A 26,288-nucleotide genomic window follows, 5' to 3' on the forward strand; every position below is an offset into this window, starting at 1 on the left:
TATATGTATATATTATGAAATGATCACCACAGGAAGTCTAGTTAACATCCATTGCCACACAGTGACAGTTTTTTTTTCTTGTGATGAGAACGTTAAGATCTACTCTTTTAGAAACTTTCTTATATAAAATACAATTTTATTAACTATAGTCACCATGCTATACATATATATTACATCGCCAGGACTTACCTATTGTATAACTGGAAATTCATACCTGTTGATCACTTTTGCTCATCCCGTCCCTCGTCCTCACCCCCCGCCCCCAACTTTCCCTCCGGCAACCACCAATCTGTTCTCTGTATCTGTGGGTTTGGTTTTTTTTGTTGTTGTTTAGATTCCATATATAAGTGAGATCATGCGGTATTTGCTTTCTCTGTCTGACTTATTTCACTTAGCATAATTATGTTGTCGCAATAATAAATAGGATTTCCTTTTTAATGGTTGAATAATATTCCATTGTATACATATCACATTTTATGTATCCATCAGTAGACATTTAGGTTGCTTCCATATTTATTGCCTCTCTCCTTTTTTCTCCTTTTTCCAGCCTATCTGGGGAGAAAAGGGAGAAGAGTAAATGAGGTTTTCCCATGGGAGCAGCCAAGCAGAACGTTTCTATTTTTCACTTTTTTCTTTCCATATTTCTTTATCATTAAGGAATATAGATAATTAAGCCATGTGAACATATTAGTGTGTTTGCATACATGAGTCACCAAAAATTATTACATGCAAGTAAATACATTAAATTGGAGCAATTAATCACATTTATTGTTTTATTTGTAACAGAAAAATCTCTTTATCTTTACAGCCAAACTGTTTTTAAAATTAATTTGGAACATTTTTAATTACTTACATTAAAATTTTTTGAGCTACCTAGAATGTGTTTCAGGATTCTCTGAAACCTCACAGATCTGCCATTCTTTTGTTAAAGTTAAGAATTATCGATAGCTTATATTTTAATGGAAACTGTTCTTTTGGAAGGTAAAAAATTACTTTAGCTTAACTTTTCCACACATGTCAGAACATACGTCCCTTGTTATGATCTTGTTATTATTGAATAACAACCCAAATTTCTAGAATTACATTTTGACCAGTTCTATTATTTGCTTGGCCCTAATTAATAGACTTTATTATTTCTTTTCAGAGCAGTTTTAGGTTCATAGCAAAACTGAGTGGGAAGTAGAGGGTTCCCACCTGCCCTCTGCACCACCACATCTTCTACCACTGTCAATATCTCACATCAGAAAGATATATTTATAAGGCCTTGGAATTTTAATTTTGACTAAACAGTACAGTCTCATACCGATTAAATAGTGATTTTTAAAGGTTGGTTTCAACTGATGGATTATTTTGGAGAGACATGCGTGACAACTCATATGTTTGCCTGATTTCCCCCCACTTTTCACTTACTTTAATGACTTTATGTTAATACATGTTTAGAAAGTAAAATTACAATGTAGAATTGCTGCTTTTAAGGGTCATAATTTCAGAATTAATAGCTTTATTTATATATTGTTAATTCTTTTAATCATATTGTGTTTCACTTAGTATGTATTTTTTAAACCTAGATTTTCAAGCAACCTACAGTTTGAGGTCCATTTAGAATTCATAATTTGAAAGTAAAATGCAATCAGAGAAGGATAATAATAGAATAAACATTAAAAACCATTATAAAAGGTAAGAGAAGAATGAGTAGATTATAAACATAACAAGAATCAAAATGAAAATTATAATAAGAAAAATAAGATAAAACAGTGAAATAATCTGGTTTTTTAAATAAATAATAGAAATGCAATTTTATTTTCTTAAATATTTATTTCCTTAAAAAATCCACAATAGCTAAAAGGAAAATAGAAAGTATTTCTTTACAATTATGCTTCAAATCTATAGTCATTCTTAAATGTTACTTCTAAAGCTATCTTCATTATCTGCCTTGTCAGTTATAAGAGCCCTGTTAAATCTATGTGTGATTCTTACCATTTCAAGATTCTTTCATAGGCTCTATACTTACTTATTTTCATGTACTTTTTCCATTCCCTCTCCTCTTCCAGAGCATTTAGTTGCTATTTTTTTGTCTGTTTCCCCACGACTACCACCACCATGACTCACTCTTCCACTTTTTAAAAATTTATCTGTAGTTGGAACAAGTATAGATAATTTCTTTTAAAATGGTTGTTGAAATACCACTCCTTCATTCTATAAAAGTTCCCTAATATAAGTTATGGTTGCAAATAATGTGTGCTTATAATTTTTGCCAACTAGTTATCTAATAAAAAGGCTTATCTAGTAAAATCCCAATTCTGTATTACTGCCCACCATTCCTTCCACTTGTGCATTTGTAAGATAATGAGACAAGTGAGTGAAAAGCATTTGGTATGCTTTAAATCACTACGTAAAGGCTGATTGTTAATTAAGAACTGTTTAATTTACTTTATTAGCTATATAATAATTATGTTCTTGATAAGTTTTTATTAGTTAGCTTGTTATTCAGATGGTCCTGTGATTGATTAGTCCTTTCATACAATGGTAAGTTTTCCAAACTTATAGTTTGGATTTTGTCAATTAGAAATAAACATGTTTAGATTGAGTGTAGTATCAAACACAAAAATATGCATATGTTATAAATAGTAACAATCAGTTTAATGATTTTTTTTTGTAATTTCTGTAACCCTGCAGTACAGTACTTTATTATCTGACATTTACATCACCATTACAGTCAGGATTTTTTACAATGTTTTAACATTTATTTTGTTTAAACATTTATTTTGTGAACCTGATTTTATGACTATGAGAAGAGCATTTAGTTGAAACAAAGTTATTATCAGTTATAAATGCATTTTGAAAAATGCAGAAATGATCATTTTAAACCCAAAGGTAGCAAATTTTAAAGAATTGGCTATTAGTATTTTATATCTGCAATTAGAAATGTATAATGCTTATATTTTTATTTTAAGTTATCTATACTTACTAAAGGAATTTAAAAAAACTACTTAGCAGTTTTATAAAAAGGTTTAAATGTTTTTAGTATTATTTTGAGAAGCTCCATTATTTTCAGATTCTAAAATGCGATTTGTGGAATGAATTTTCCTTTCCCGATATAGATGATAAAACATTTAGACCAAAAATAAACATTTCCTTCTGGCCAAAGTTAGTATTGCATGAATTTTAACTGGGATTCTTTATACTCATGGAGGACTAGGTAAAATAATAGGAAATATTAGATGACTCAAAGAAAAAGGACATATTAACCAAAGAGCTAAAATATCATGTTGGTATAGTTGACACATATGAACACGAGGTTTAAAGAGGAAAGAGAGTGGTCTCAGAATCCTGGCTTAGCCAAATTTAGAAGAAAACAAAAAAGTCTTAGTCTATTTCTAGGTAAAATAATTTTCTATATAGAGAAGTAAGATATTTCAGAATTACTGGTCTTACGAGGCAAAAACACTTGTCGATCATTGTGTTCTACATTTTTTCCTAAGAAGGACTTACATAATTCTTGCTGTAGTTAATGAAATTATTATTTATTGTTACTTGTCATTGAATCCTACTGAGTCCCTCTAATGCCTCTTTTTAGGAGCATTTGTTGCACATTGCACACAGGAGGAAATAAGCTTTTATAGATAGTTTTGTAATAAATGTTGCTTACCTGTGTTTGTTCTGTCTGATCCTGAGGGTCTTTAATCAACAGGAAGGATACACCTGGTCCAGCAGCATCCATATGTTGCAATTCTTGAAGGAATTTTTTTAGCTTGAGGCTTAATAAAGATGACAAAGGGAGTTATTGGGAGTGACTGAATCCACCTCAAAGGAGAATTGTATCATTTACTAATATACAACAAAAGCTAGACTTGATTGTTCTTTACTTAAGGAAATTGGTAATAGTTCCTAACTGGTATAAATAAATCGTCTTGTCCAGACTGCATTTTTCTGTGTGCCCCAGGCTGTTCTTTTCTCATCTGGAAGATCTACCTATGGCTTCAGGAGCCAGATTTCTTAGTCTTTGTTTATGTCCTTGCTCAGAGTGTATAGTCCATTAACTTTCAAGACCTTATTTTGTTTCTGTGGCAGCTTTGCTTTCCTCTAATCTGACTTGCAAATAACTGGCCCAGGCTATGAATTGTTACAGTGTTACTCTTTCTAACCCAGGAAAGACTTCATGCTGGATATTTTTTGTTACGCTGTTATGCAAATATGACTTCTATTGATAAAAACTGCTATGCAAGTACGCAAATAGTTTATCTGTGTACTTGCCGATGGCTGCCCATTGCAATCAGAACGAAATCTAAGCTCCACACTGTGGCATAGGTGGCCCTAGTGATAAGACCGCTTGCCTACCTACCGCCTTGACCTCCTTTAAAGACCACTCTCACCCTTCCTTCTAACCCTTCAACATACTAAGCCATTTCTGCAGAGGGGGCTTTGTACTAGCAATTTGGGGTATTTGAGCTGAGATTTAAATGATGAAAAGTGCCAGCGTGAACTCTTCCTCCACATCGTTTTGTAGCCAGTGATGTTTCAGCCTTCAAGTCTCAGCTCAGACCTCAAAGAGATCTTCCAAGACCACCCATCTAAAGTAGGCTTTCTCCCTTACCACCCTGCTTACTGTCTTCTATCATTTTTATTTTCTTCATTGCATTTTCCACTATCTAAGACTCCCATGTTTACTTAATTCCCATTCTACAGTATAAACTCTGTGAGGGCAGGATCTTTGTCTGGTTGACCGTTGTATCCGCAGAGCCTAAAACAATGTCTGGCACATAGTAGGTGCTCAATAAATAGTCATTGAATGCATGAATGAGTAAATGAATGATAAAGAAGTATACGACATAGACTGAGGAATTTGTTCCTTCTTTTCCATTATATTGAAAAACAGTACAACAACATGATAGTAAACTGAATAGAGGGTATTCTCTTATAATCCCAGTACTTAAAGAGTTACAATTTTTTCCATATGTGTATGTATTTTTCATAGTTATGCTCTGTTTAAATTGAAATTTAAAAAAATTTTTTTTTTTATATTTTGCTTTTGCTCAGTTAACATTGTCAAACATTTTCCCAAGTTCTAGTGTGTCCAATTATTTTAATGGCTACATAATACCACATTGAGTTGATATTCCATCATTTATTTAACCATTTCCTTAATACATTAAATTATTTGTTTCTAAATTTTTGCTATTATAGATAACACTGCAATGAATAACTTAATGAGTATAGATAGCATTTTTTTCTTCCATTGAATAGAATAAATTTTAAACATAAACTGACTAGATTAAAAGGTATGAAGTTGTTCAGGTATTTTGTGACATTTAAAATATTTATATCTTTTAAATTGTAAAGAAATGTATATGAATTTCTTTGGGGTTTACTCTAAAATACTTTTAATAGTTAATGTCAAAATTGTATGATGCAGACATTTAAGATGTGGATTACTTTTTTTTAAAGCTTCAGCTTATTTTATTGTTTTTACAAATAAATTTGTAAGTGTCTTGGGTCATAACCAGACTCCTTGAGACTCATCAAGCAGTCTGAGTACAGAGCTATATAAATTCTATGAATAAATAAATTGTTCCTTAATTTGAATTGCCACTTTTAGTAAAAAGGGCAGCCTTGAAAATATAAAAAGTAAAGTTGGGATAGAGAGTTTCATGAGTGACATAATGGAGTAGATATTTGTGATTATAAAATTATATGTGGGAGAAATCATGATCAGTTTTAATGATATTTGCAATTTGTTTCACTTTTTTTCCCTTGAAACCAGGAGAAATTTTGTAGGGTGAAATGATTTGAGTGCCTTTGATAAGCAATTTGGAAATGTCTATTAAAAGTATCTTTTAACTCTCCTCATTTCTATACATGGAGAGAAGTTTACCTATTTATAGAGCTTATACAAATAAAATATTCTCTGAGAAGTTTCTCTTTGGACTTTATTGAACTTTTCGAATTATTTAAAGTCAAATGTAAGTATTGTTTATATAGGTATGGAAGAATTCTGACATGACACGTTTTCATAGAGTTTTAAGTTCTGAGCTTTTAAACAGATTCTGTTTTCTTATGCATTTATATTTCCTTAAAACGTCTCCTCTACAATTTTCTCAAAGGATTAACTTCCTCTTCTTAGCTAGGTATGTTACCCTACGGGTAACATAATAAGAATTGTAGATTTAAAAAAATCTTTTTGACATTACTAAGCATTTTAATAAGGCTTCATTTAGAGTTAGCTACTTCATTTTTCCAAAAGAAACAGCCTTCGCTTTTCTCTGCCATTCAGTAATTATTATTAGCATAAGCTGTGTATTTTTTTCCCTTTTATAAATTCAAGTAACATTTTCCTAGCCTGTCTTTTTAATGTCTTCTGCATGTTTTTTCACCTTTATTTGTTCTAATAATAATTTCACCTCATAATAGGAAATCGGTTCCGTTCATCAAACAAATATTTGTTGGGTGCCTATCAAATGCAAGCTCTTTTCCAGCAGTGACCAACACAAATCCCTGCCCTCATGGAACTTACATCTGATCTACAAGATAAATAAGTAATTGTAGGTTAGAGAGTGATTAAGTAGTACGAAGAAGAAACAAAGTAGGGAAAAGGGTATATGAAATATGGGGATTTTGAGGGATAATGAGGGAGAGCTTCACTGAGAAAAAAGTTTTTGAGAAAAAACCTGAAGGAAGTGAAGAGATGAGCCATGTAGCTGTATGGGAAAGAGCATTCCAGGTGTAGGGAACAGTAAGACCAATAAGAATGTGTGAATAGCAGGTCTGGGCCATGGAGTTACATAGGGGAAGAAGTTGGAGACATAATGAAGTAAAAGATCATGTAACAAATGTTTGTTTGAGTTACATAATTATGTTTATTCTGTAATTTTCCTGAGAATTTTATTTCTGTTCTTTCTAGCTCTGTACACAATTTCATGCTTTTCTTTTTATGAATTTATTTTAATCAGGAGTTAAAAAATTGCCATTTTTACCATTTTTGAGTAACATACATATGTTAATTAGTCAACGATTTGTGTTTGTGGAAAAACACATGATCTCATTTTTCTACTTAGCACTTAGTTTCATGTTTCAAAAAATTTAATATCATTGCGTCTTGGGCTACAGATCTTTCCCACTATCCCGATAAATGTGATTAGTGCTGCTTTATGTTATTCTTCTTGTCAGTTTCTAGGCTTTTTTTTGCAGAATTCTAAATTTTCACCATTTAAAATTAATAATTTTCATTAATATCTTTTAAAAAATCAATGCAATTAAAGGAAAACTAACCTTGAGAGTTATGACCTTTTTAGGTTTTCTTAGAGACTTTTATTTGCTCTTGCTCTCTGTTCAGCCAAAGTAAATTATTTGCTTTCTGTGAAGTGACCACGAATCTAAGCAAATTAGTTAAACCTAATTGAAGTATGTCAGAGACATTTAACTCAAACTGTTTTTAATGAATTGAGGAGTTAGAACTTACAGTATGGACATTTGAAGTCAAAAGATTTTGCTGTTTAGCGCCCCACTGAATAGTGTGTAGCTCTTTCTGAACTTCAGTTTCCTTGTCTATACATAGGAGTCAAATTGTCTACTTCAGAGAATATAACTGAATAATATATGTGAACACTTTTTAAAAGAGCTATTTAGTGCCACTCAATGTAAGTAGTAGTATTTCCTATTCTGTTAGACCACCTATGCTTATCTTTTACAATTTTGGTAAGTCTTGATATTCATTGACTTTGTTATGTCTGGATAATTTCCATAGTTTATCATTTTTGTGTACTGATGCTCCCTTTCTTTAATAGATCTGTGAAACTGTTCTACAGTTGTAAATGGACAAGTCTTGGTTGTCACCCAACAGTGCCATGGTGATTTTACTCTCAGTTGCAGTAGCCGCTGGCATTTACCTCACTAACATTTTACTTGCCCTCACTTTGGGGTCAGAACTTTCTAGTCTCATTAAACCTTTGTTAAAGGGGCAGACACAGAACTTTCTAGTCTCATTAAACCTTTGTTAAAGGGGCACCCAGAAGCTGCTGTGTGTGATGCTACCTCACCAATATGCTTTGGCCTGTCTAGGAAATAAAAATTTCATTTAGAGAACCTTCAGTCAAATTTTTCTGAAGCACTAAATAAATGGGAAATTATTATAGCAGAACACTGGTCCACCAACCCAGGGAACATGAAAGTTTGAAGACCTCCAGAAGTGCATACTGCTGCTAGTTATGGGGTACCCAGAGCATACATAGTAACTTTTGTTTTAAGTTTTCAAAGTTTGAAAGAAACAGAATAGAGCAGTGGTTCCCAAACTTTGTTGCACATTAGTTACCTGCTAGCTTTTAAAAATCCCAGTGCCCAGGTCATACCTCATGATAATTAAATCAGAGCATTTAAGGTGAGAGCCAGGCGTGCCCAGATGATACCAATGTGCCACAAAGTTTGGGACCCACAGGAATATATGGCTCTGGCCTCTATTCTTTTACTACCTCTTACTGTTTCACATGCCTTAGCACCATTAGTGAGAGTTGGATAATCCCATCATGAAAACATTTGAAAGTATTAGGTAACATCCCTCAAGCAGATTTGTGTTCTACATTTTTTTAAAGAGTATATACTACTTTACATAGTCTTCTTTTGTTTTGAATTTTAACTTTCATTGCTGGCCCATGGTAGATATCTTTATGTTATTTTCCCATTTATTATAGATATTTCCTTGACAGGTTTAAATAGAAGCATGCCTTTCTGATGTAAGATACAGAATAGAATGTCTGCAAGTACTAACTTGTCAGGAAGTTCATACCTTTGATTACAATGGCCATTTTCAGAATAAAAGACTAAAAATTTGTTTTTCCAAATCCATTGTTACTTTTTTCCAGTTTAGTAATGAACTGTTATAAGCTCACCTAAATTTATGAATTTAGTATGAGTCTGAAGGAGTAGGCTGTTTAATTGTATCACAGCTGCATTAATATTTACTAATATACAAAACGATTTGGTGTGTGAGACAAAAACTATACCTGTAGCATTATTAACCATGATATCATAAATGAATGAGCATTTTTCCAATATTGTGGTTTATTGTCAGCCTCAGTGTAATCTAGTGAAAAAATAGCATTTTAAGTGTACAAATTAGAATTTCTAAGTGGCTTGGTTCCTGTTGTTGACAAAAGTTAGAGTTTTGGCTGTCCATCCTTGAATATTTGCTTAAGGCTTTACATAAGGTCACAATACTACTTTTAAAACAACAGGAATCCTATTTTGATTTATAAAAAAATTTCTGTTTCATAGTCCATGTCAACTATGTCTGTGAAAAATGCAGAACATGACTTGATGCTCTGTGGGTTTTTTCATTGTCATTTAAAATTAAAGAACATGACCCTGTTGTCTCCAGTGCTGTCATAAATTATGAAATTTTCTACCATGTAAATATTTGACTTAATTTATTCATAACATTCAGTCATCCAACTTTTGTTTGGGATCTTTTGTTGTTCCTGTTTTGCATTTTTATTTTGTTTTGTTTTCAGCCATCATTTTGTCTTATCATCTTCAATTCTAGAGCAACCTGACAACAATAATGATACTACTGAATTGGGCATCCTTGTCATTCCCGAGATTAGTGTCACAAATGTGGCCGGAGAGAGAACCGGGAATGGGGAAAAAGGCAGAACACTAGGCGAGATTGATGCTCAGCATATGCAGGGTGTGCAGGAAACAGCCACAGACCCTAGGACTGACAGCAAAGGCTTGCCAGAGATCAGGAGGCAAAAATCTGTAAGAAAAATGATGGAGGACGGAATAAACTCCCCTGGCAGAGTGCAGTTTTAGCGCAGCACTGTATAACTGCACTCCAAGGTATCTCGTGGCAAAGGGCCACTGCATGTTTTAAGCAACAGTAGCAGAGTCACAGAAATTGTGCATGTCATCTAATCATCAAAATGCATGAATTATGCACCATAATCTCTCAATGACTCTTAATGCTCTTTGGAATGGTCGTACTTATCTTGTCTCTGAGTAAGTTAGGAAAACGGAGGCAGAAAATTGCTTCCGAAATAACTTTCTGCTTATGTTTTGAGAATCAAAAATTATTTTTTCATCTTTGTATTTTTGCCATCTTCAGTATGAAGGAAATGTGTATAGAATTTTAACAAGTTTGAGCTTGTGATACTTATGGTCTTATTTTTTATCTTTGTCAAATAATCTAGGACCTAACCTTTATAAAAATCTTTAAAATGTTTTAATACTATTTTTTTAAAAAGTTCCTTGGTAAGAGCTTTGATTTTCTAATGCTTTGTTACGGGAGGAGAGCTTGCCCCGAGATTTACTGTGTGGTATTTTTCCTATGTGTTTCTGATCTTTTGCATGAATAATAAGAGAACTCTTTCTAAAAACACAGGGAAGTGTGGTTTATGGCATGCTTTTTACACTCTAAATTACTGTTAATATAATTATAGTGAACTATTTTGACATTTTATAGAATGTTTTTGATTTATCCTTTGATTTTGGTCTATAATCTGTTGCTTACCTAATTATGCTAAAGTTTAATTTATTTGAAGTATAATTGATTTGGTATTAATCATGAAAAAAGAATTACTGAAAGTACTTAATGTTAATTAATCTTTGTTATTTCTTTGTTTAGGAAATGCAGAATTAACAGGTCAAGAAGAACTGATGGACATATCTGAAGTTGACGAGGGATTTTATTCCAGGGCTGCCTCTAGTACCAGCCAGTCAGGTTTATCAAATAGCAGTCACAATTCTAGTAGCAAGACAAGTGTAGGAAAGACTCAGAGACGGTCAGGAGGAAACAAAACTGGAGGAAAAGAAAAAGAAACTACGGGGGAGTCTTGCAAAGATTACTTCGCTCGAAAACAAACTCCGAGAGCCCAAAGCGAGAATCTTGAGCTTCTCTCCTTGAAGAGACTTACGTTAACAACCAGCCAGTCGCTGCCGAAACCTAGTAGCCATGGTTTGGCTAAGACTGCTGCCACTGTGTTTAGTAAGTCCTTTGAACAAGTCAGTGGTGTCACAGTCCCACATAACCCATCGTCTGCTGCGGGCTGTGGGGCTGGGACAGATGCCAATAGGTTTTCCGCTTGTAGTCTCCAAGAAGAAACGCTTATTTACGTTTCTGAAAGGACTGAACTTCCAGGGAAGCACCAATCAGGTCAGCAGAGACCTCCTAGTATTAACATTACTCTGTCCACAGATTAATTTGTAAGAGTTTTCTCACGTGACCGGTGAATCTGGAAATAGGACTGGTTCTTTATGAAAGCGCCAGGGTCTTTCATCCCTGTTCCTGACAGGAGCCCCAGTGTCTTAAATTCTGAAGGCTACCCCGACTTAGTGAAGGGAAAAATGTCTCAGCTGCAGTAAGCTGAGATAAGGTTTTGTTATTACATGGTTGTGTATTTTTCCCCTTTTGAAAAGGGGTCTTTTTGTTTTTCCTTTTTTGTTTGTTTCTGTTGCCCTAAGATTGTCAGTGTGACAGTACATTTTTGGCAGGTTGTCTGGTCAGATTGGTTACATCTCATGTGAGGTTGTGAGTTTGTTTTCCCCCCCAATAACTCCTATTTTGGTAGCTGTATGGCCTTGAGAGTTGAAGGAAATCTCCATGTGTAGGAACTGAGGATAAGATAGAGGTGCAAGACCAGGAATTCTACAGCTGGCTGCTCAGCAAGCCAGTTGGAAAAACAGGCATGTGAAAAACCAAAAATGATGTATATGAAAAGTGCCGATAAGAATGTTTGTAACTAGACCATCTTTAAGATTAATGGAACAGTTTATATAAAGCCCTGGAAAATGCCTGGAAACTCGGTACCTAGACTCTTCCATGATTCCATGAGATGGGCAGAGGGATTTCTGTTGCTATCTTTGGAACATTTTTATATAAAAAATCAAGTTGCTGATAGACATGTTGTTTTGAAGTATTGGATCTGGATTTAGCAGATGAAAATCCCTTTTAGTTTCTAAGATGTAATAGACCATAAAACTGACTTGCTACTGCTTGACTTCGGAAATCCTAGTTAGTTTGGATTCCTATAATTCAGAGCACACATCATTGAAGACTTCCTGGAAATTGTAAATCTTGCAACACAGCTCTCAAGATGCCAGCGTCAACAATATTGTTTGTCTGCAAATGAAGGAAATTAGGTAAATTTTTTCATCTGGAAAAATCATAAAAAAATAAAGGTAGTAAAATATGGACAAAGGACGTTTACATACTAAGTTATTTATGTGTTCTTAAATTTAAAATTATAAAATATGAAAAAAATTCAATGGGTTTTTTATTTTGATGAACAGGACTATTTTAAATGTTCTTGTTGTGACAGAAAGAATAATCAATGTAGTTACCACCAATCAAAAAATAAAAATAAACAAGGCAATATGGCAGAAGCTAAACATACTTATATGTCGCTATAGAGAACTAGGTGACCTCTAGATGGACACAAAAGTTTGGTGTTTGCCGGTAGTGGTCATTTCAGCTATGGTTGAGGTTCCCTGTAAATCAAGAATACTTAAAGTTATTATTCAGAGTAAAAAAGAGAAAGCAGAGCTGAGGATAAGAAAAAGCGGACCGGGAAAGAAGGCCTAGGGAGTGGTCTGCTTGATCTCTTTCACTGTTAGTACAGAGTGGTTTCCGTATTCATGGTCTCTAGCTGTGGTCACAATGAAAAAATGCAAGTTTTCTTCATATACCTGCTTCTGCAGAGCTCAAATATGTGTGTGTGGTGAAAAATGCTACCACATTTACAGTATGAATGCAGTTCTGACCATAACTGCTTTGGCTACCATTTTAAATCTAATTATTCAAAAGGCATGAACTTACTTTCATTCATTAACCCTGAATAGAATATGATTTTCAACATAAGCAAATTTTATTTTTGTAGTAATATAAATAGTCTGTTGGCATAAATGGTAGTAACAACAACAACAAAAAAAGGCAACCAGACAGTGAAAGTTGATATAGTATTAATTGAATAGGAATCCTGTGTACAATTTAAAATGTTTGTAAAATGTCAGTGAATTTCCTGTTGTCTTTAACAAAGAATTTCCCCTAGGCATAGCTACTAACAGTAGTAATAGGTTTACGAACTAATTTAAAAGATTGACATTTGTTATAAGCAAGCTTAGGTGCTTAGGAAACATTGTAGAATAAGTTTGAGGAAACATAAGCTGGCACAAATGAGAGATCAGATTTTAGTGTTCAACTGCTCTAGTAGACACTCATTTTGGTATTACTCTAGACTGCTGCCTCTCATGGTCTGAGTGAGGACTGGTAAGTAGCTTTGGCATCACCTTGCATCTTGTTAAAAATATCAAAAAAAAAAAAAGAAAGTATCAAAGTGCAAACAAATTACTTACCTGATATTTAGAATTCTCAGTAGTCTCACACCCCTAGATCAAATATGTTAGATATCAGATCATTATAATTGTCATTGTTTTTAAAAGCAAATTAATTTTTAATACTGTTAATAACACTTCTTAAGTTCTCTAACTCTAAATTTTTAATGATTCTCATTTATTTTTACAATAAAAATGTAAAATTTTGTATTTTTCTTGTTAACCATAAATGGAATCAAAGCTGTAGATGTCTACAATTTTAAGTATGAAATGGGTACCATGCTTTTATACAATATACAACAAATCTGCATGTGTGTATTCTTTTAAAAACTCTGAAGGATTACTCAGTGGAGTGGTTCTGAATTTTTGTTCCAAGTAATCTCCATCTGTTAATTTTCTGGAGTGTGGAGTTATAGTAACAATAAAATTCTTTTATAGTAGCTTTGATACTATTTCAAGTAAGGATTATACATTTGAAATTTTTTTAGAGCTATTATAAATATTGGATAATGCTAACTATGGTAACAATTGTAATTATCTCTACTGTTCTCTTTCCACTCGCCCTTCCAAGTTTGAAAGTTGGAATGACTTTGGTAGGTCATTTTCTCGTGAAGATGCTGATGTGACCATTTGGTTACAGACCTCCTGTATATCCAGAACAATACATTTTTATCATGAGAAGGATTCTGCACAAATTGGGGCCTTGCACCTTATCACTCAGAGGATCTGAGCAGGAATTGTAGCTCCACTCCACAATTTAAACCTCTAGAGATTCTTGAAATTACCCAACCTATCACTATACCCAAATACCTGGGGTATTCTAGTGAAGTTGGGTCCCAGCATGTGTCTTTCGGAATCCAAGTAGGGAAAGAAACAAAGTAGATTTTTTTCCCCAGAGGACCCACGGCAAGTGACCACCCTAGAATCCTTTGTATACCACCAGTGAATTTTTGAAGGCATTCTGTAGACTTGCAGAGTAGAAATTCTAGTCCTTAAATGATGACAAAGTTCATCTTGAAAATGCAATATTTTATTGCCCTTTTCAATTATGATGCAACCGCTTAGCAAACATTACTCATTTAAAAACAAAAAGTAGAATTAAACGGAAATATATTTTTTTAACCAAAATAAGGTACAAAAATGATCCCAGATTTAAGGGATTGTGCTTGTTTTGGAAGAATAAAATTAAAGTGTTAAAACCTTTAATTTTAAATTATAGAAAATGAATGTACTCAGACATAATTTTAAACAAATATTTAAAATAGGCTGTTTAACATTTGAGTTTATAGGCACAATAAATCTATACTTTATTAAAGGGAAGTACATCAAGGAAATGTGTTGAGTAATGTAATTGAAAAAATATTTTTTAAAAAGCCATTTAAAAAAGAAGGAATAATTTGTGGGTACTTAAACTAAGCATTGTAGATAGAAATGAATGTATAATAATGTCTTCCCAATCTTTGGGTGAAAAATAAAAACCCTTTACTCCTTAAATTAGCATGAATTTATACTTTTAGATTTGTTGCTTAATAAAATTGTACTTAATACTTTGAGTTATTCTCATTTAAGTTGAATATTGTTAGATTCTCCATTAGATAACATAAATATGTTGTCTTCTATACTGTGTAACTTGTGCATATCTAGAGACTAGCAGTAAACATTTTTGAAGATGTTTTTGTGTTTAGTATAGTAGCATTCTAGAGTACCTACCTGTGTCTGGATAGGACGTTTCTAGGATTGAACTCAAGATCCTATTTCATATACTGTTGCTTTCTCTTAAGTGGAGTTTATTGTATACCTCTTGCCTTTACTTCTAATCATATAGTGATACTAATCTTTCCACAGTAAGTATATCTGTTTCTAATTGTATTCCGAGAGTTTACATTCCTAAAGAATAAACTATGACTTTGAATATTTTTATGTGCTCTCGACCTTTTTAAGGCTATGGAAATAAACGAGTTTAGTTTTTTGCAGTTTTGTATATTTGTGTAAATGTTCTCCATATGCAATACTTTATACAGCAGTGTTGCCTCTTGTTTCATTGAAATAAAAATTGAAAAACTTTTTCCAGATCATTTTACTCATTTGAAAAAATCATCATAAATTTTGCAAAAGTCATGATGTGGAGGAAGATAATAAAGGAGGAAACATTAGGTGAGTTGAGCCATTGAGAACTTTTGGGAGTAAGTCATAGGACAGTAACATCTCATTCCTGGCTTTATGTTTTACATGGCTGAGGGATGAGAAGTATGACAGGTCTGTTAGTGTCCATCCAAAGGAAGGTGAGCTCCATTGGTTGTGTACCATTGGCTGATTATTTGTCATCCCAGAAGCACAAGCAAATTTAGACCATGCTTTGCCCTTTTATCTTCAATATGAATCTCTCTCTTGAACGCAGATTATATGCCCCTAGTACCTAGTGTCGGACTTGTGTTCATGGAGGGTATTGAGACATTTACTGAATGAATGAGTTAGATTGATGTTAGTTTTGGGAAAGAATCAAGGATAAGATCTCTAATATATTACAGTAAAATTTTAGAATTTCATTTATTGGCTCTAGGAAATCTCCATGGCATTACTGTGTGTGCTTAGAAACTTGAAATAAATATCCTGGTGTGTAGTTGATTATAATTTGGATAATTCCATTTCATCTAAGGAACTAAGTAATTTAGGAAATATGTCCTGAACTACTATTAAAGGAGTATCCATAGAGAACCAGAGCAGTGATTATGTAAGCCGTATGTGAGGCCTAGAATATGCACTCTTCTGGTGACCGTAGTCACCCCAATGAACAATTGACTCCCCTAATAGAATCTGACTTTGGTAATACCAGCATAATTATTAAAGACTTTTACAAACAATTCTAATCATTTGGTAATTTTCCTTGCATTGTTATTGTAGCAGTAATAGGTAATATTTGTAATCAAAATTGTAATCTTATTTAATCTTCAAGACAATCTTATAAAATGAGAATAATCCCCATTTTACAAAAGAGGAAACTGAAGCTCTCAGGCAGGCAGGTGACGCTGAAGCCCACCCAACTGCCGGGTGGGGTGGCAAGGCCCGGGCTTGAACACTGGTCTGTGACTTCTCTTATATCGCTCAATAAAAGAGGATTCTAAGTAAATACTACATAATGGACATATATTTGAAATTTATTCATCCCATTTATCATATAAGTTATTTTAAGGTAAAAATAAATGTTTTCCAAAAATAAATTATGTTTTATAGAAATTTAGATAATTGTGTTTCAGTGGTAAACTGAATGCTGGTTATTCTAATATTAAAAACATGGTAAAATGCAATTTTTTACCTTGTCACAGAGATAAAGATTAAAAAGAGGGAAAAATCATTAATCTCTGAGACCATTGCCAGGACTGTAAATTGGTACAACTAAGTTGGTGAGAAATTCAGCAGGATCTATCAAACTTGAAAGTGCACAGTCCCTCTGACCTAACAATTCTACCCTTCTATGCTTATTCCACTCTCTATATTCTACAGAAATGTTAGCGCAAATGTGTAAAGGTATTCATTGCAGCATTGTTTGTAGTAGCAAAAAAAAAAAAAGTATAGAATCTAAATGACCATTAATAGAGGACTAGATAAAGTATGGTACATGCATATAGTGGAATATAAAGTAGCCGTTAAAAACAACACAGATCTGTATGTGATTATTCAAAAAGATGATACAATGTTCTGTGAAAACAGCATAATATAGAACAACATATAGAAAGAGTATGATCCTAATTTTCATAAGTATGTGGAACGTTTAATGTGTGTGTGTGTGTGTATGTGCCAGAGAGAGATCTAAAGACAGCCTGAATTAGGAAAAATCTGGTGCTTTTTAAAAAAGATTCCTGAGCCTTGTGCTAATTCCCCTGAATCAGAATCACTGAATGAAGCATGGTAACCTGTTTTTCTAACAAGTTCTTCAGTTGATTCTTACACAGACTTAACATTTGGCTTTGTAGCTGACAACAATGAATCGGTTATCTTTGTGTCTCTGGTAGTGATTTATAGTTAGAAAGAATAAACTTCTTTTATAAATTAATTAAGGAGGCATAATTGACATACAACGTTATATTAGTTTCAGGTGCACAACATACTGATTTGATATTTGCATATATTGTGAAATGATCACCACAATAAGTCTAGTTAGCATCCATTACCATACATAGTTACACAGGTTTTTTTGTTTTGGTCTTGTGATGAGAACTTTTAAAATTACATCCTCATGTGACGTATTTATAAATAGAAGTTTGTACTTTTTAAGTCTGTTCATCCATTTTGCTCCCCCCCCACCCCTCCTCCCCCGCCACTTACTTCACTTAGCATAATGCCCTCACGTCCATTCATGTTGCCATAAATGTCAAGATTTCTTTCTTTGTAATGGCTGGATAATTTCCATTTGTTTGTGTGTGTGTGTGTGTGTGTGTGTGTGTGTGTGTACTGAACAGTACACACCAATTAAATGAGCAATCCTTAAACAAACAAAAAACTGTGCTATTTCTGAACTCTCCCAAATATCATCAGACAAACTGTTAGAAAGCAAAACTAAGTCCTAAAACTGCAGTAAGCAAGTGCATCACTTTGATACGCTTCGCTGTGTCTCAGAAGCAGAAAACTGGATATTTGTAGAGCTTTGGGGTCTGTGCTCAAATGGTTTAAGGCATGTTTGTGAAGACAGGGAACTGACTGGAGTTGGTGAAGTTAATGAAATGGTTTCGGGCTGGTGGAGACAGCGAGTAAGAGCCTGAAGAGGCTTGATAAGTAGACTGTTGATTGACTAGCTGGCTGTTTGCCCAGGTAAGCAGATTACTTTGTCTCTATCCTATAGGAATTTCCTTATGCAAACAAAAAAATTGGAGATTGCTTCTTTTGTTTTGTGTGTTGTTCTCTTTTGTTTACAATCTTATCTTTCCTGGGCAAAGTTTTCCTGGAATAAATAGCTAAATCCTGTTGACATAGGTGGGCTACAGTCTTACCACGCCGTATTGACACTGATCGTTTCAGCTCCATTTCTCCCTATTCAAAGATTGGAAGTCAGTATTACAGATACAGATCTTGATGTCTTTTGTGTTTTCTTACGTTTGTATTGATGATCTCAAAATTTTTTTCTGAAGCGTCTTGCCACCTATCACACCTAGTTCACACTTGTTAAGTGCTCTAATATAATCCTCATCACACTGTACTGTGATTATCTTTTCACTTATCTATCTCCCCACTGGACCATTGCACTGTGGGAGGTTAGTGTAATACGTAATCCATGATAGGGAATAAAGATTTGTTTTACTAGATAGAATATGAATCCAATCCAAGACGTGTGACAGCATAGGAGATACTCTGTTGCTCCTCTTCCGTTCAAGAGATGTCTGTGAAACTCCCTGATTCTCTAGTGTACATCTGCACAGAGAGAAAGATGAAGTAAACGTGACTAATTTGGTTCTTTAAAGTATATGTGCATAAATGTTTTTTGAAAAGTAAATTATGGTATATCTTTTTTTTTTTTTAAGATTTTATTGGGGAAGGGGAACAGGACTTTATTGGGGAACAGTGTGTACTTCCAGGCCTGTTTTTCCAAGTCAAGTTGTTGTCCTTTCAATCTTAGTTATGGAGGGTGCCGTTCAGCTTCAAGTTGTTGTCCTTTCAGTCTTAGTTGTGTCGGGCGCAGCTCAGCTGCAGGTCCAGTTGCCGTTTTCTAGTTGCAGGGGGCACAGCCCACCATCCCTTGGAGGGCGTTGAACCGGCAACCTTGTGGTTGAGAGGACGCACTCCAACCAACTGAGCCATCCGGGAGCGCCGCGGCAGTTCAGCTCAAGGTGCCGTGTTCAATCTTAGTTGCAGGGGGCAGAGCCCACCATCCCTTGCGGGACTCGAGGAATTGAACTGGCAACCTTGTGGTTGAGAGCCCACTGGCCCATGTGGGAATCGAACTGGCAGCCTTCAGAGTTAGGAGCATGGAGCTCCAACCGCCTGAGCCATTGGGCCGGCCCCGGTATATCATTTTTTAACTTAATGAATAGCATGAAAAATTTTCTGAGCCAGTGTTTGACATTTATTCTGTTCTTTTTTTCTTTTATATTTTCTTCCGTGTATGTGTGGTGCACAGTAGTGGTATATAGACTCGTCAGAACATAAAGTAGGAGAGGCCTAACTTCAACACTACACATTTTCACTTCTTGCTTCACTTGCTTCCTTTTGTAGAAGCTACAAGTATATTTAACTTTTGTATCCCAGATTCACTGCCACTTAATGAAGGCCTGTAGTGCATTTATCTTAAAACTTTTACTCTCTTCATTTAGCCAAGATGCTTCTACTACTGTCTTGTTCCCTGGGCTTTATTCTTTTACACAACCGTGATTCCCCGAAAATAAAACCTAACAAGAAAATAAGCCCCAGCATGATTTTTCAGGATGACATTCCCTGAACATAAGCCCTAATGTGTCTTTTGGAGCAAAAATTAATAAAAGACCTAGTCTTATTTTCAGGGAAACTTGGTAACATTTTCTTCTACAAATCTCTTAATATGTAAGCCTCTGGAATAACATGTCACCACTTCCTCTTCGGTTCTAATTCCACTCTAGTGTAGAATCTTGTTTCAATATGCATTTGTATCCGCTAAATTCAATTTAATGAGGCAGGATATATTTGAAAGAAAGAGAAAACAAGCAAGCAAGCAAACCCATGACCTATACTTATAATAGGAGAGAATGTTTTATTTCTCAGTTCACTTAAGAAGAAAAAAATGAGTCTGGTTATACAAGCAGAACTACACAGTATGCTAGTACTAGCTAGAAGCCGGCTATGGCACTACAACCCCACTCAACAATGGTTGTGGAGAATAGTAAGGAAAGGAAGTGAGATTCTATTACAGTGAGAATAAATCAGAGCAGTGTTTCTTGTCTGCACAGAAGGTAACATATCCCAAGGTACAGATCAGATGGCATGTGGTTGGCCAGGTGGTGGAAGACACGGACCTAATAAGCTTGGAGAATGAATGAAAAAAATTGGGAGCCCAATGTGTGGTTGGATTTCTCAACATGGGCTCAGGTTGTAACAATAATTGTTTCCCACATAAATACTACACAAAGGTCCCATTGTGAAGGAGAGGCTAGATAATTCTAAGGATGGCAGCAGATCTCTGACATCCCGGTCCTTGTTCAGTCAGCTTATGAACAAAGTGGCTGTACTGGAAGGATCTGGGCGACACGGGGACTTCAGCAGTATGGCCCTCTTTTCATGAAGGCCAGCAGGAGTGATCAACCCTGATGTCATGCCCTAGGGTGAACAAATAATTGCTTAGTGGCAGGTGTATTATAGCAAATGGCCTTTCTCACCGAGAGGCAGCTATTTGTCCTCATAAAATAGACAGTTATGTGAATCTGGATTTAGATTTGCCTTCCCTCTATGCCAGGCTTCTGTGTGCAATGCTAAATAAGTACCCTATTCACCATCATGATTTTCTTCAAAATATTGCATCTAAGAAACTTACAGTGTAAGACGTAAGGCAGAGGGGCGATTGCACTTCCAGTAATGGCAGACTAGGTAATTACCATCAGAATTTCTATGGATAACTATTAGGTGGGTACAAAAGTAATTGTGGTTTTTGCAATTATTTTTAACCTTTTAAATCGCAGTTACTTTTGCACCAACCTAATAGATAATCTGAACACAATTTTTTTTTTTTGAATATGAAAACATAGAGAGGCAAGCCCAACAGTGGGGCTACTTCTTACTGGAGGTATTGGCTGATTCTAGAAAAACTGCGTGAGGAGATAAACAGTGCTTTTTACTACCCCCAGGAGGCTAGGAGGACAAAAATTAGATACTAACCAGTTTCTGCCAAGTCATGGTGAAGGTCTTGGGAAAATCCCATGCTTTGTTTTAGGACTCTAAAAAGTTCCACCAGAGAAGTAAAAGTGAATTGAAGCTACCTACTGTCTCCACACTCACACAAGGAATTCAGTGCAGCCTGAAATAATTTCAATTCCTAATTGGATAAAAGTAATCACCTATGTGCTTGGCAATAAACAAACAAATACTCCATAAAGGAAAAAAAACAAAACAAAACAAAAATATCTTAAGCCTCAAGTTCTACCATTTTTCAAATTAAATGTCCAACAGAAAAGAAAAAAACAACCAGATACTTCGATAGCAGAGCACCACTCAATGAGAACAACTAACAACACTGAATTAAAAAAAAAAAAATCGAAACTGAAGCCATCGAAGAATTTTTAGGCAAACAGTCCTTTAAGAGCCAAAATCCCAGAGAGAAGGTGTGCAGAAAAGAGTTAATAGCCGGCCTGAGACACTATCTTTAGAAAGCCCTGCTTGCAAGGTTGACCTTTGGCAGACAAATGAGAACTTGGATTACAGGAATGTTCCCACAATTCCCTAACTGTTAAAGTAGTTTACTAAGTATAAACTGTTCATACAAACAGCATGGTTTATACTGAACACCTACTTTCCTTCTGGAGTCTCATTATAACAGTGCTAGGCAGAAGGTGCCTATATGACCAGCTCCCAATACAAACCCTGAGCATTAAGTCTCTAATGAGTGTCCCTGGCAGACCACATTTCACACACGGTGTCACAATTCAATAACGGAGAAATGAAGCACATCCTGTGTGATTCCACAGGGAAAGGATTTTTGGAAGCTTGTGCCTGGTTTCCTCTGGATTTCACTGCATGCATTTTTTCCCCCTTTGCTGGTTTTGTTTTGTTTTGCTGTAATAAATCGTAGCCACGAGTATGATTGTATTCTGAGTCCCATGAGTCCTACTGAATCATTGAACTTGAGGATTGTGTTGGGGACTCGCAACCCAGAAGGTAACCACAGAAGTAAGCAAACGTTCTGCAGCTACTACTTACTTTATGGAATTTGCCAGTTTTTGACACAAGTCTGGGTAGAAGGCCCAGGCAGAGTCATTGCTAAGGTTCCGAAGCAAACAAATAATGGCAACCACACAGGACTGGAGAGACAAAAAGTTTAGAGTCACCAAAACAACCAGCACTTGGAAGATCTTAAGATCCCAATAGGTTCAGAGAAGTGAGCCTGACACTCTGCTAGTTATCCTCCTTGAGTATTTGCTGAACTCAGACTGCTCCGAGCAGAAAGGTTTTTAAAAGGGGGCAATGGGGCAGAAATCTGCTGAAAGCCAAAGCAAAAGTATTTTTTAAAATATATATTGCATCATGGTATTGAAGAGGCAAAAATTGGATTTCAGGACACATCAAGAGGGAGAAGCTGTAATACATACCCCAGAATCTCATTTAAGAACTCTGGCAGCTACACCCTAGAAACAGGACAGAATCAAAGTAAATCTGTCCTTACAAAAGTTGCAACCTATGAGTAGTTTCACATTCAATGAATTATGTATTGGGTTAATGTGATCTGCCTGTCACAACTCTATCTTCCTACCAGGGAATAGAGTGATTCCTCTCTGTGTAAAAATAAGATACTGTGCAATGTATCATATACAATACCTAGCATTAAGTCAAAAATTATAAAGAATGCCAAAGAACAGAACCATGAGCAAAAAGGCAATACAACCAAATCCACAGATGACCCAGTTGTTAGTGTTACCAGAGATGGACTTAAGAATAGCTTTGAGGGCCGGCCCGGTGGCTCAGGTGGTTAGAGCTCCGTGCTCCTAACTCCAAAGGCTGCCAGTTCGATTCCCACATGGGCCAGTGGGCTCTCAATCACAAGGTTGCCATTTCAATTCCTCGAGTCCCGCAAGGGATGGTGGGCAGTGCCCCCTGCAACTAAATTGAAACCGGCCCCTTGAGCTGAGCTGCCGCTGAGCTCCCGGATGGCTCAGTTGGTTGGAGTGCGTCCTCTCAACCACAAGGTTGCCTGTTCGACTCCCGCAAAGGATGGTGGGCTGCGCCCCCTGCAACTAGAAAACGGCAACTGGACCTGGAGCTGAGCTGCACCCTCCACAACAAGACTGAAAGGACAACAACTTGAAGTTGAATGGCACCCCCTCCCACAGCTAAGATTGAAAGGACAACAACTTGACTTGGAAAAAAGTCCTGGAAGTACACACTGTTCCCCAATAAAGTCCTGATAGTTTTCCAAGAATGAGTGCAGCTTTCCGATCCGCCATCTGCGGTGGAATCGCCGTCAAGATGCAGATTTTCGTGAAAACCCTTACTGGGAAGACCATCACCCTCGAGGTTGAACCCTCGGATACAATAGAAAATGTAAAGGCCAAGATCCAGGATAAGGAAGGAATTCCTCCTGATCAGCAAAGACTGATCTTTGCTGGCAAGCAACTGGAAGATGGGCGCACTTTGTCTGACTACAACATTCAAAAGGAGTCCACTCTTCATCTTGTGTTGAGACTTCGTGGTGGTGCTAAGAAAAGGAAGAAGAAGTCTTACACCACTCCCAAGAAGAATAAGCATAAGAGAAAGAAGGTTAAGCTGGCTGTCCTGAAATACTATAAGGTGGATGAGAATGGCAAAATCAGTCGCCTTCGTCGGGAGTGCCCTTCAGATGAATGTGGTGCTGGAGTTTTTATGGCCAGCCACTTTGACAGACATTATTGTGGCAAATGTTGTCTGACCTATTGCTTCAACAAACCAGAAGACAAGTAATTGTATATGGGTTAATAAAAGACATGAACTTAAAAAAAAAAAAAAGAATGAGTGCAATGCTGGTGGAGTTGGCTGCTCTCAGAGAAAGTGCTTCTAGCGTTGGGGGAGTTGGGTGGGGTGGAATCCCAGTGAGTAGGCAGCGCGGAATAGTGGAGCTCACTAGGCCAATCAAAGTCAAATTTGGCCATGATGGGGGTGGGCTCAACACAGGAAAGATGGCGCCCACCTGCCGGCTGCTTGGGAGGAAGACCTCACCCAGGGAAAATGCCGACTGTCCGCTCCCATAAAGCCACACACCTCAGTCTGCCCCCTGTATGTCTCCGACACTTCCCGAGTCACTGTCCCTCCACCAGAGCCCAAGGTGAGTGCCTGCGAGTGAGTGAGTCTGTGTGCGGGCCATTTTAGAGGACATCTGGGTTTCCCGCAGCCTTCTGTCCCACCCAGATGGTCAGAACATTTTACACATCATATTTTAGAGTTCCTAATCCTGTAATTATACATATACTTCTTTGGTAAATAATTTTTATTGTAGCAGTCCTACCCTTCTTTCGCATATTAAAAGAAAACTCACCTTTTCTGGTTATTAAAGATAATTAATATTAAATGTTAAATAGACATTACTTGATATTCCTTGCTAATGCTTATTAATGGCTTTACATATTTTTCACTGAGTTGTACTTCATTTGTGCATATTTTCTGTTTTTCCCCCCTTTATTTTAGTTACTTGTGTCCATATGTAGTTCATTTGATCCGTACACATGTATTAAATACCTGCTATGTACCAGGCACTCTGCAAAAGTGAGAAGGACGTGGTTATTTGTGCTAGATGTCCTGATAGAACTGTGGGAGTGCAGCGGGTGTGGGGTGGGAGATGACTGATTTTGTCTGAAAGAGGCATGTGGTGAGGACTAAACAAAAGAGGTGCTGTTTAATTATCCTAAATTTAAGAATAGGATTTTGCCAGATGAGTAGGGGAGAGGCGGCTCATAGGAAAAGGGATATCGGATAGAAGGAACTGCAGGAGGAATGGAAGAATGTGTTCAGAGCATTATAGGCATGGAAGGTTAGGAAGTCCCCAAGACCACATTTAGGTTTAGTAATTCATTAGAAGGACTCACAGAACTCACTAGAAGCTGTTATACTCATGGTTATGGTTTATTACAGCAAAAAGGTACAGATTAAAATCAGCCTGGAGCAGAGTCCAGAAGAATTCCACATGTGGAGTTTCCAGTTGTCTTCTAGTGGAGTCCTGGATAGCACTAACCTCTGCCAGCAGTGATATGTGACAATGTAATGGAGGTTGCCAGCCAGAGAAGTTCACCTGAGCCTTGATGTACAGAGTTTTTACCGGGGCTCAGGCATGTACATACGTTTGACCACCTGCTAACTTTTAGTCTCTAGTCCCTCTGGAAGTCAAGGTGATGCTGCATGGCCTGAAGACCCCACCATAAATCACAGTGTTAGACTATCCAGTGTGGTCCAAAGTCCCCAGGTAAACAACGACTCTCTTAATAGGCAGAGCATTCCACGGGCTTTGGGATCACCTCCCAGGAGCTCTAGGGCAAAAGCCTGACCTCTCTTTGGGTAAGGTCAATTCTTTACTACAAAAGGCATGAAGATTTCATTCTGGCTGGTATACAGAGTCCATGGAAGGCTGGGAAGGTGGCAAGTGGCAGAATAGAGGATCACTGGTGGGGTGACAAAGGAGAAGGGGTCAATCAATGCCATTAACAGAAGACATAGATTAAAGAGATACATGGAATGAACCAGCATATTTGGGGAATGTTGTTTTTATCATTACTTCCCTCTACATAACTCTGAGAAAACTACAGTAGAGATTTAATAAAACCAAAATCATAAGCAAAAGAAGAGCCAAGTTGTGTCTGGATGCTGGAGCCTTGGGGTATGTGTTTCACATCAGTGCCATGCCAGAATATCTAACTAGGAAATCTGCTTAAATTGAACATACAATGGAAGTCCCAGCAGAAAGGAAACTATGGGGAATCGGGGCTCTTGTTCTTCAATAAAATGAAGAGCACCAAAGTCTCCAAAAGAAATTGGTCAAATGGACCTCTCTGCTACTCTCTTGTACAATCCTATGCCTTACTCATTTCCCCATTTGTCATCTCTTAAGCTATTTCTAAGTTCAAAATTATTAAAAACAAAATTATAGACCCAGAAAATTTGGGCGCCAGAAAGATTTTAAAGCTCCTTTAAGTCCACTTTTTATTTTGAGGGTAGCACTCAAACTGCCTGCATGAGAGTCTTCTGGGTAGATTTGTCAGCCTCATCAACAGAAATTCTGGTTCAGCAGGTGAGGGATGTGGGGCGGGTGGTGGTGGGGGGCGCAGGAATCTGCATTTTAT

At 36.2% G+C, this 26,288-nt stretch overlaps 2 protein-coding genes across 3 annotated transcripts in view; both read left to right on the top strand.

Annotated features, from left to right (window-relative positions):
- Nucleotides 1–13,143, top strand: part of HYCC1 (hyccin PI4KA lipid kinase complex subunit 1) — a 65,125-nt gene extending 51,982 nt beyond the window's left edge. Inside the window, exons 11-12 of one of the 2 annotated variants that reach the window (XM_033088481.1) lie at nucleotides 9,533–9,828; nucleotides 10,613–11,184. In XM_033088481.1, the coding sequence (XP_032944372.1) occupies nucleotides 9,533–9,801 (269 nt within the window). In that variant the 3' untranslated portion in view covers nucleotides 9,802–9,828; nucleotides 10,613–11,184. Of the gene's footprint in view, nucleotides 1–9,532; nucleotides 9,829–10,612 lie in introns of both variants that reach the window. The other variant, XM_033088480.1, reaches the window with a different exon arrangement.
- Nucleotides 13,144–23,418: 10,275 nt separating this feature from the next.
- LOC117012346 (ubiquitin-40S ribosomal protein S27a) lies at nucleotides 23,419–23,958 on the top strand. The gene has a single exon (XM_033088531.1). The coding sequence runs from the start codon at nucleotides 23,452–23,454 to the stop codon at nucleotides 23,920–23,922; it is 471 nt and encodes a 156-aa protein (XP_032944422.1). The 5' UTR covers nucleotides 23,419–23,451; the 3' UTR covers nucleotides 23,923–23,958.
- The last annotated feature ends 2,330 nt before the right edge of the window (nucleotides 23,959–26,288 follow it).

This window comes from Rhinolophus ferrumequinum, chromosome 20 (assembly GCF_004115265.2).
Source record: "Rhinolophus ferrumequinum isolate MPI-CBG mRhiFer1 chromosome 20, mRhiFer1_v1.p, whole genome shotgun sequence".
NCBI lineage: Eukaryota > Metazoa > Chordata > Mammalia > Chiroptera > Rhinolophidae > Rhinolophus > Rhinolophus ferrumequinum.